The sequence below is a fragment of the Mobula hypostoma genome, chromosome 15, assembly GCF_963921235.1.
Source record: "Mobula hypostoma chromosome 15, sMobHyp1.1, whole genome shotgun sequence".
NCBI lineage: Eukaryota > Metazoa > Chordata > Chondrichthyes > Myliobatiformes > Myliobatidae > Mobula > Mobula hypostoma.
Genome location: NC_086111.1, coordinates 43,753,888 through 43,766,186, shown reverse-complemented (window position 1 = coordinate 43,766,186; position 12,299 = coordinate 43,753,888). Strand labels below are relative to the sequence as shown.

The window sequence follows — 12,299 nt, the reverse complement described above, 5'->3', positions numbered from 1 at the left end:
CTCACAAGGCACCACCTGCCTTTGACAAAGCCCTGCTGACTATTCCTAATCATATTATGCCTCTCCAAATGTTCATAAATCCTGCCTCTCAGAATCTTCTTCATCAACTTACCAACCACTGAAGTAAGACTCACTGGCCTATAATTTCCAGGGCTAAACCTACTCCCTTTCTTGAATAAGGGAACAACATCTGCAACCCTCCAATCCTCCTGAACCTCTCCCGTCCTCATTGATGATGCAAAGGTCATTGCCAGAGACTCAGCAATCTCTTCCCTCGCATCCCACAGTAGCCTGGGGTACATCCCATCCAGTCCCGGTGACTTATCCAACTTGATGCTTTCCAAAAGCTTCAGCACATCCTCTTTCTTAATATCTACATGCTCAAGCTTTTCATTCCACTCCAAGTCATCCCTACAATCACCAAGATCCTTTTCCGTAGTGAATACTGAAGCAAACCTCCGGTTCCATACACACTTTTCCACTGTCACACTTGATTGGTCCTATTCTCTGATGTCTTATCCTCTTGCTCTTCACGTACTTGTAGAATGCCTTGGGGTTTTCCTTAATCCTGTCCGCCAAGGCCTTCTCATGGCCCATTCTGGCTCCTTCCTGTTAGCCTTATAATCTTCTAGATCTCTATCATTACCTAGTTCTTTGAACCTTTCGTAAGCTCTTTTCTTCTTGACTAGATTTACAATAGCCTTTGTACACCATGAATCTTGTACCCTGCCATCCTTTCCATGTCTCATTGGAACGTACCTACTCAGAACCCCACGCAAATATTCCCTGAACATTTGCCACATTTCTTCTGTACGTTTACCTGAGAACATCGGTTTCCAATTTATGCTTCCAAGTTCCTGCCTAATAGCCTCATAGTTCCCCTTACTCCAATTAAACATTTTCTAAACTTGTCTGTTCTTGTCCCTCTCCTATGCTTTGATAAAGGAGATAGAATTGTGTTCACCATCTCCAAAATGCTCTCCCACTGAGAGACCTGACACCTGACCAGGTTCATTTCCCAATACCAGATCAAGTACAGCCTCTCCTCTTGTGGGCTTATCTACATATTGTGTCAAGAAACCTTCCTGAACACACCTAACAAACTCCACCCCATCTAAACCCCTCACTCTAGACACAATATTTGGCTGTATTCATGGATATTCATGTGTGGTTGAATGACAATTAAACTTGAACATGAAAGTGTTGTGGAATGGTGTAACAGTAGATTTGCAACAAAGACTGTTCCACATAACTAATAATAATAATAAAAAAAGAGGTGTGACTGCAGATGCTGGTATCATTGTAATAGGAGAATGGAGTCTATGCAGCGCCATGAGGTTACAGATTACAATTCTGTACATTTCTGCTGTTGCCATTGGTCCACAATGCCTCTGGATGAGCATTTTTGAGCTGTCATATCCACTATGCAAGTCCTTCCCATATAACAAAATAAAGGGTTTCCTCTGTCTAGACACCATATCAAAACTGGCCAGCATTGTATAGTCCACCCTTTCAAAACAATTATTAGTTTCTGATCTGGTGCACACAGGGAACTAGACAAATTCAAGTTATTTTAAAATAAACCAACAATCACCATTAGAAGAATCTCACATATTTCATAGTGGTGCATAAACTTTATGGAAATGTAATGAATTTGCATCAACACATTTTAACATCTGGCAAATAAAATTCATGCCACGATTAGTCAAAAATTGAGCTTATCTACAAAGGAGAATTTCAATTTTGTACAGCTTTCACTATTGTGGAATATAACCAAGGAATGCCAATTTAATCAAAGTGAAACATGTTCACACTAACGTCTCCACTCTATTACCAAAATGATCAAACAACCTGAATACTCTTTCAAAATAAAATGCATTATGTTGATCTGAAATGCACAAGCTGAGATCATGCTGCAAAATAATCCAATACTGATGTTCAAAGCCAGCATTATAAACTTTACAAAACATAGAAGGGCAGGAAAATGAGACTGACTGGTGTGCAACTTTCACTCAGTGAGCCAGATCATTAGGTAGAAATACTTCAGGGAATCAATGCAAAACTTACAGCCTCAAGGCACACAGCGCCACCTGAGTAACAGAATTAGTGTGCATAAACACCAGAACATCCCTGATATTAACTACAAAAATATGAGCTATAAGAAGGTAACAATAATTTAAATCCTTAAACCCGTAATAGAATCACAAAACAAAAAACTTAACCAGCAATTTAACTCTATGAAACCCCTTTATTAAAGCACCAAGTATTAATGTGATCATTCAAAATGTCCCAATGAAGAAAAAAAGTGATAGTTATGACTCCCAATGATTTGTATTTAAATTTCATGAATTTTGGCTGTATATTAATCTAGCAATAGCAGTGGACATTATGCACCCTATGCTACATTGTGCTCAAGTGACCACTGACAAGTGATAAAAGTGAATAATTGTATTAAAAAAAGGCACATCAAGAAATTACCCAACTTCAAAATTTTAATACATGCAAATTCAAACTAGAAGACCAATTCTTTTGCTACTTCTGAAAACACAATATTTTTCCAGCAAATACAAATAAAAATCATATTTTAATCTTGAACAAGAGGCATCTTCAATTAGAAAAACTTGAGGATGCATAGATGTACAAATGGCAGAGAGACTATTAACAATCCAAAAACATCTAAATAAATACAACTTGCAATAGAGAACTAGCCTTGAAAAACATATCTTGCTTTAAAAAGAAATGCTTAAAACAAAATTAAGATGTATAGAAATCTGAAAGTGCCAACTGATAGAAATGGTCCAGGGCCAATAATCAGAAATTTGACAATAATCTCATACCAATATCCTTACGAACCAAGGACAAGTGAGAAACAAAATGTCACAATTCAATTTTCAGGTCGATCTCAAATGACCAAGAAAATTGTAACAGACTTGGTTCGTACATTTTACAAAGTTCTTTTAGATGTGTTAAAAATTTCTTTCAGAAATCACTATGAGCAGCTTGAAAGTACTGAATGTCTCAAAGCTTTTAAAGGTAATTACCACAACTATTTTTGATGTTTTTGGTAATATAGTTAATTTCATTGGCAATGCAAAATTAGGGTCTGCAATGGCACATCTGGCAACTTAAACTTTTATATCCAGATTGTAATTTGACAATACCTAACTGGTGATGCCATGAATACCAAGAATCAGACCACTCCACACTTATTTTTAAAATCTCAGTCAGCTGTATGCAGAAATGATTTTCCCACAGTCCTGGAGTAAAATACATCTTTGTTTAATTCTTAAAATTCCTTCATTATTTCAAACCAGTAAAGTTTTGTTGACTGAAAAATACTACCTACTTTTAAAGTAAAATATTACAATACAGCATCAATCAATATAAATTGCAAATATTTAAATAAACGTGATCCACATTCTCTCTGAATTAAGGCAGCTCAGATGGGGGGAAACTTTAAAGACAAGTATATATTCAGCATACCATTAAGATAGCAAAAAAAAGTTTTAAAATGTTGGAAAGTACAACAGATTATATTCTCTAAATATAACCTAGAAGTAATTTGCATAAAATGAGATTATAACATAAAACAACTACAACAGTTCAATGGAATATTTTTATACAATTCAAGCTCAAGTTTATTTACAACAACCTGATCCAACTCAACATTAATCTAGATTTTATTCAGTCTATAAGCTTAATTCAGTATCAATCAAAAGAATCCGAAACACAAGCTAGTGAAAGAAAAACAATCATAGAAATTCCTAATATTTAGATATTTTGTTCTGAATAAACCACAACTTTCAAAATGCTGTGCAGTTACAAATGAATAAAATAAACCATCCAGTTTTAACTGTCAAAATTTACATGGCACTAGACAACTTAAAGTTATATACTAAGATCATTCTATAACCAAAATTGGGCACCAAGTATTAAAAGTTGTACATCTTGCTACTCAACTAACTTCAAATCCATCTCTCCAGATGGCACTGACCGTGGTAACAATATTGTTTAATGAAGCATCAACTATACATGAGCATAACTTAACAACCAATGCCAAAAGGTGATGTGACTGTGAAAGTACAACCTACCTTTTTGTCATCCAATATCTAAAAACATTTCCAGCAGGGTAAGAGTTGGAATCCTGGCTATATTCCCATCCTGGCAAAGTAGAGACCAATTCTAATAGTATGCAATCTAAGATCAGCAAGAATTTTAAAGAGCCACCATTTTCCTAGTTAGTTCAACACAGTTACATCAATGAACAAACATATTTATGAAAAAATATCTTGGATAAATGTTAGGAAGCAAGGAGCATTTTACTAAAAATATAGAAAATATTGTGTTTAAAAACCAAAAAAAAGTACCAGATGATATAGAATTGACAGCATTTTCTATTTTTCTTACTGTTTTCCAGAATCCTCAGGTTCTCTTTTCTGTTCGACTATTCTTACAAAAAAAATGCCAAAAGTCCTAAGCTGATTACATGGGCAATAACACAGATAGAATTTTCAAAGTACATTAAGCTATACAGTGCAACCAAATGTAAACTGAAATTCAAGAAATTAACTTGTTACAGCACTCGGGGCTCCACAAGAACGATTGACTCTATCTGTTTATATATAAATAATAAGCATTAAAAACATCTCAAGGTATAAATAAAAATTTACTTTCATCCATTTTAACTCTGACATTAATTTAATTTCTCCAGCACTTTCAACCAAATCCAAAAAAATAGCATAGCGAGGGACATTCAGACCATATGGACACCGAACTGGAGAGCAGGCATGCTGCCAATCAGCATCTCTGGGCAACAAGAGAGTGAATGAGAACTACGCCCCAATGACATTAAAGGAACAATCTCGAAAAACTACAAAAACAAAAACAAAAACACAGCGAGCTACTTAATTACTCAAAATTATGGGATTAGCGATCCTAAAGTTCAGCCCGTTATAGCCCGAGAGGATCACTTCATGAGAAAGTGCAGGCGGAGATACTTCAATACAGTCAAACTTTAACTAAGACAGCCAACAACGACCAAAGACTACCTAGTTATTTACGGCATGAAAAATTTCTCCAAGTTCTGAGCGCAATACGCGGTCTGCATTTCTATTTTATTAATATTAAAGGTTGCAATCATTTTATTACCATTTTATACAAATAGCCTTAAGAATCGGACCTGTCCCTTAAGAATTAGATTTGCCTCGGCCACCTGTTTTAGTCTCAAACGACACATTGTGTACTGAATAAAAAAGTACCTTAACACCCCCCCCCAACCAAACCTCTCACGCATTCTGTCACACGACGATTAGCCTGAATACTCCAAACTTGTGAAAGTACAAATAAATCGATCAATTGGAAGGAAGATCGTGGTCATAGAGCGATAACAGTTGTTTTAACCTTTCAATGATAGGCTAAATAGATACTTGGGGAGAGTACAGGAATTCACACTTGGCATTTCTGACATGTGTATAGATCCTTTCTCGAAAACCTTTATTCATGGATTCTAATGCTAAAGTTTTGTCTATCACATTAATGTGTAAATAATTCGAGAAAAGAACACACATCTAGTACCACAATGTCGCGTCCACAAGTTAAATTCACCTCTCCGCATTTCCACATACATCAAAATGGATCTGTGCATAACACGAAAGCGGCTGAAAAATTATAATACCGAGATTTCTATACACATTTAAAACTGATTACAATACATATTTTAGTTTCACACTATAGGATTTTTAAATGGGTAAAAAGTTGGATAGTTTGTTGTCTTTTGTACTGGTTGCCGCCCTGATGGTGCGGTTTTTCATTGATTCTATTATGGTTAATGGACTTATTGAGTATGCCCACAAGAACATGAATCTCGGGGCTGTATATGGTGACATGTATGTGTTTTGATTTTTAAAAAAGTACTCTGAACTTCTGAGTTTACTTGATCGGGATCGGTGCGACTTAAGCTGTGATAAAAATCAGGACGCTGATTTGCCTTGAGTGGCCGAAGTGACACTGGTGGGTCGTAATCCTGGTTCACTCCCTGACAACTCCTTGCAACAAACCGATCAAACCCCTCAGGAGGGTACTTACAGGTAGACGACCCAGGCAGGCAGTTGATGAGGAATCCGAGTCCAGGCCTGCTTACTGCAGTCCAACAGCTCTCCGGTGCACGTACAGCCCGAAAGGCAGGGCAAGGCCGCGGGGCTCCGGGTAACGGAACCGACCCTTCCACGTCCCAGTCCAGCACATGAAACCGGCGTTGAAGACGAATATGCCAGCACCAAGAGCAGCGCCGCCAGGCAGCGCCGCACCTCCAGCGCCGCCATCTTGAAGTACTGGCGGGCCGTGGCTTGAGGGGAAAGAAGCGATCCAAAGTAGCGACACCCCCACTCCTTGCCGGTCGGTCGCCCAGTTCGTCCGTCTGGCGATCGGTCGGTTGATTGCAGCGGCGAGCTTCCAACCCCGGTTTCACACAACCAAGAGAAAACAGATCTCAGGAGGCCCACGGCAGCCGATACAGGAGGCGATCGCAGCCGAAAGCTGCCTCGTTAATATTAAACGGCTCGTGCTTTCCAGCCGCGGACCCACGTTGGAGGCATTCGGCATCCCTCCCGCCTTTTCCATTGGTCCGTCTCTGCGATCACGTGAACAAACAATCACCACACTCCTCCCTTTCTATTGAGTAGTCGCCTAATCAATCAAATAGAAGGCCGGAGGGGCGGGCTCGAATCGTTTTCCCCCAATGGGCGAGTGTGAAAAGTCCCACACTTCTCTCACCTCCTCTAACCCGGTCACCGCGTTTAAAGGGCAATGCCCAGCGGGAGCCCGGTGTGGACGTGCAGAGAGCGCGATCTTAGACTGCAATTGCGACATTATATACGATGCCTTTACATTTTTTAAAGTCTACTTCTAGTTCGATGCGACCCAACAAACCTAATATATATTCCCAGGTTGCAAGCAATTTACTTGATTAAAAATATCAAATGGATACAAAATTATTTTGTCTGTGCTGTTCCAGATGAAAAAAGACAACTGCTGCGTTTCAAAGTCAGCGCAGAAGTAACATTATCAAGAAAATGTTTTCTCATTCTAATACTTGCTATCTAAACTACGGAAATAAAGCATTTTGTCATAGATCATTGCTCAGGTTTATGTGTTAAAGCTCTTATCCGCGAATGTTGCAGATAACACAAGTTCTGAAGCAACATTTCTTGAAATAAATAACATTTACGTCAACGCAAAATAGTTAGTTCTAAATTGGGTTTATTTCTTGCCAAATAGTTTTGCCAAAATAAGCGCAGTTGTAAGATATTAGATATTTTGAGCACCCGATAAACTTCCCGAGTCTAAGATAGAGATAAACAATGCAGTAAGATTATTTTGAGGTAGTTTTAACCCGACTGCCGTTCTTCGATATTTCTCTAACGGAGCAAGCACGAAATACAAAATCAAATGTGTGTAAACTGAGCACAGATTACTCAAATAAAGGAAATGCTGACAATATCCCGTTATGCAAAGTTTAGTAATTAGTTTTTACTTCAAGAACAAAGTCTTTTATTAGGGTTATAAAAGCCTAATTTTCTAATGTTGAGATAACCTGCGACTGTCCCATTGTGGTATAATGCTCAGAAAACTTAAAATGGAATCAGTTTGATTTTGATAGACGGTGTCTAAAATTCTTAAAACATTAAAATGAAGGATAAACAATACACTGTGGTCAATAGAAAAGTGAAATATTTAACTCATGTTAGAAATTAATTTAAGAGGTATCATTTTGTTCCCCTGATGTCTAATTTACATCTAAAATATTCATTTGACTAATACGATTTTGGGGATGTACTGTACTGAGGTGATAAATAGCACTTTATAAACAAACAGCAAAAGAACAGTCGCGTCTATCGTTAAATGGTACGTCGCAACCTTTATGTGCTATTAATATTATTGTTATATTTGTCGGTCTGAAATAAATGCATGTCGATTTAAAATTAACTTTTATCTTTTATTTTATCCCATTGTAAAGCACTTTGAACTACATCGTCTGTATGAAAAGTGCTCTATAAATAAGTTATTATTATTAAATTACTTTCTCACAAGAATCGCTGTATCTATTTTTGTATCGTGGAAAAATATTCAAATGAGATAGCGTTGAAGATTGATAGTTTTTAGAAAGTTTGGTGTATAGATTTTAAAATCAGTGCCGCATCGTCCATAAGGACTAGCCTATATAGACAATTGATTTGTTTGAAGCAAATAAATATATATCGTAAACACAATCAGTATTTAGTCGAGATCGGAATGTGAAAACATATACGTTTAAACTGCATGAACTTTCACCTTTTCTAATAAATTAGTGGATCAGCAAGAAATTCACCTTGCTTCTCTGCTATGCCTTTTAATTTTCTAAAAATCTATACATTGCACATTAGCACAGCTTTCAAAGTAATAATCTTTTGGTACACGTGAAGTTTTGCTGTCCATATTGGCAATTATTTCTGTTTATACCATCTATTTTTTCGTTAAAAGCAATACTCTTCAGCTTTGCGAATATGATAAATCCCAACCATGCATTTCACTGTACACCTTTGTAATTCACTATCTTAATATTAGTAGCAAAGCACTCAATGACCATATTGTAGAGCAAATATATTGCAATAACACAGGTCCAGGACGAATGCTGCAACTTGACAGCCACAAAGGCAGAATCCTGCCTGCATTGCTTGTCATCAAACCTGCTGAAGTGTTAACTATGCTGTTTTTAAGGGAGCCATACCCTGGTCTGAATATATTCCCAAGCGCAGATATTTTTAAAACATTTAAATTTGTTTTATGTTTCTTATCATTAGAATTAGATAAATTTGCATTCGATAGGGCCCTGTGTACTTTTCAAATCATGTTTGATACCAAACTTCATTGATGTTCCTTTTAGCATTGGTATAATTCGGGAGTAATATGGAATACATTCCTGAAACCTTTCTGTTATCTTTCTTCAAATTCACCCTGTCAAATATAATACTATTTGTTGTTGTGCTTCCTCTTCATCTTCTGCTTTTCTCTCAGCATAATCAATATTCCTCACCGGTGATAGGGTTTCAAAGATGGCTAATGAATCTAATTTGGGAACTACAGAATCTGAGACAAGAGGTGCCTTATATGATGGGTGGGTGGGTACATTGGATTGCTATATGCTCCTCATGCATGGACCCTATGTTTTCAATGCCAAATCAGCTGCTTCTTCTCTATTTTGAGTAGCCAACGGCCAGAGATAACGAGGATTATTTCTCCGTAAGATTGTTGTCTGTTAATATTCATTAAGCAGTTAATAGTTAACAAGAATTCGGTTTTAAATGTGTAAATGATTAAGTCCTCCCTATTTTACTGCTAATCACTACTCATGAGAATTGTGCTTTTTTCCTTCATTAATCTACAGTTTTCCACATTCACCCACATTAGAGATAATAATCTTTCAGAGAAAAATTATTACCTTTAACAATTTAGAATAGATATATATTAACTTTGAAAACATTTGCATTGTGGTTATTTGATTGAACTAATAAAGTAAAGCACATATCATGCATAAAATATGATCATAATTTTAATATTTGCAATGTAGTACGGTTATCATTGTTAATTTACCATTTCATTTATAGGTATACAGAGCATGACAAATTCTTTGCATCTACCGACAAATCAAAATAATATAGTATGCCAGTAGCATTAGTAATTATTTGTGAACATTTTAAAATGTCCTGTAAGTGTGCAAAGTAGTTTTAAATCATTGGACACTAAACCACGGATATACTTTCACAATCTTTGGACGAGGAGAGATCACACAGCACTTTAGAAAGTTACTCCTTACACTTACCACAACTGAGTTCCTTTCTCTTTCTTACACTTCTCCAATCCAAGTTGGTCTTTCTTCATTCTCTCTCACCACCCTATTGTCTTTGAGTGGAGTTTTTAGCTTCTCTCACTCAACAAGGGGTGTGTGTGTGTGTGTGTGTGTGTGTGTGTGTGTGTGTGTGAGAGAAAGAGAGAGTTCTTGTTGCATCGCAGTGGAGATGATGAGTCTCTACAAGGACTCCTTTTCCTAGCCTTTGGAGAGATGTATCCTCTCCATTACAGGACATCATCTTCGAAAACCACCTTGGGGCTTGGGGTTCTAACACTTAACTGTTGTTCATTCTTGGGGCACTCCTCTGTTTTCGTGGATGGTTATGAAGAAAAAGCATTTCAGGATGTATATTGCAGACATTTCTCTGACATTAAATTGTACCTTTGAACCTTTGAAGCTGTTGTTTCTGTCTCTGCTCACCATTCAACAAGGCCTCCTTCTCTTTCCAAGATCTTTTCTTTCTCTTACCATTATCACCCTCAATGACATATCTTTTGATTTCTCATTTTTCCCCCTCAAGAGTACGTTATTCTTTACCTTTGACCTCTTTTCATTGATTCATATTTTCTACAATAAGTCAGTAAATAAAATTACAAACTGGATTGTTGTGGTCTTCTGTTCATGAATAAAACTTAATCACTGTTTTTTTTTATATGTACCCTATTCTATACTGATAACAATGAATCGACTTCTACCAGAACTTTAAAAGGAATTACATTTTTATATTTATTTTGTTTGCCATAGTACAGATATTACATTAGAGTTCTGAATGTCAGAAAGGCACATGCTTATGATTTGTCACACTACTTGTCCAACAGTAGATAAGTAGGTATTTTCTCCAATCAAGTTTGAAGAGAGTTGAAATTGTTGCTTTGACTCCAGCCACAAATTCTGCTTCCACTGATTCCACCTCCTCCTTGGGCACTGTGTGAAACTATTCCAGACTGACCACAAGCTATTTGATTCCACATCCTCTCCATTACCAAATTACACTTCGGTAATATAGCTTGCTTCCACTCTGCCTTGGCCTATTCATATTGTCATGCTGCAGTACTTTCAGATCTGACCTTTTCAATGTTATTTTGGCTAGTCTTCCATGTTATAGCTCTTTGAACTTGAAGTCGACTCAGCTGCCCTTCTCCTGAACTCGAAGTCAATTCTGCCGTCCTTCTCCTGATTCACAACATTACTAATTCACTCTTTACTTCTGTAGCTTGCTGAAGTTCATTGGCTCCCAATTATGAGATATGTTTACTGGCTCTTAAATTACAGGATCAGACATGAATGTAGGAACAAGACTGAAGTGTCAAATGGCCTTTTGCTACTGTATTAAACCTAGATGACGATAACTCTGGCACAACAATTGTTGACAGAATTTCAGATGGTGATGAGAGGGCATACAGGAGCAAGATAGCTCAGCGAGTTGAGTGATGTCACAGAAACAACCTTGCACTCAACATCAGTAAGCTCAAAGAATTGACTGAGGACTTCAGAAAGGGAATGATGAGGGAACATACAGCAGTCCTCACCGAGGGATCAGAAGTGGAAAGAGTGTGAAATTTCAAATTCCTGGGTGTCAACATCTCTGAGGATCTATCCTGGCGCCAACATATCAATGCAATTACAAAGGCATGACAATGGCTATACTTCATTAGGAGTTTGAGGGGAGTTGGTATGTCACCAAAAACACTCACAAATTTCTACAGATGTACCATGGAGAGAATTCTAACTGGCTGCATCACCATTTGATATGTGGAGGGAACACTGCACAGGATTGAAATTATCTGCAGAAAGTTGAAACTCAACCTGCTCCATCATTGGCTCTATCCTCCCCAGCTTCCAGGACTAATGCTTCAAAAAGATAGTATTCATCATTAAGGACCCCCACCACCCAGGGTATGCCCTGCTCCCATCACTACCATCAAGGAGCAACTTGGAGGCACACACTGAATGATTCAGGAGCCTCTTCTCCTTTGCCATCCAAGTTCTGAATGTTCAGTGAACCCAAAAACAGTACCTCACTACTTTTTTTTAAACTTTTGCACTACTTAGTTAATTTAACTTTTTAAATATATAAATGGAATAATTTACAATTTTTATTATTATGTATTGCAATGTACTGCTGTTGCATAACAACAAATTTTATGACATATGCTAGTGATATCTAGTGATATTAAACATGACTCTGATTCACTGGTAAAAGAAGATAATAATACTCGAGAGCATTGTGTGTAGAAATGAGAATTTATCAAGGTCCAGAATTTATCATCAATGGTGATAAATATTCTTTGACTTTGGAAATAGTTCTATCTGTATCATTAGCTATAACATTAGAATATTTATGTATATACAGTATCATTCTATACACTAATTATACATCCTGGCTTAATCAATATTTGTTATGGGTCTGTAC

General features: G+C 37.0%; 1 protein-coding gene across 2 annotated transcripts in view; it reads right to left on the bottom strand.

Annotated features, from left to right (window-relative positions):
• lrig1 (leucine-rich repeats and immunoglobulin-like domains 1) overlaps positions 1-6,592 on the bottom strand; it is an 88,150-nt gene extending 81,558 nt beyond the window's left edge. For both annotated transcript variants that reach the window (XM_063067946.1, XM_063067947.1), the window contains exon 1: positions 6,085-6,592. In XM_063067946.1, the coding sequence (XP_062924016.1) occupies positions 6,085-6,320 (236 nt within the window). In that variant the 5' untranslated portion in view covers positions 6,321-6,592. The remainder of the gene's footprint in view (positions 1-6,084) is intronic.
• Positions 6,593-12,299: the final 5,707 nt, after the last annotated feature.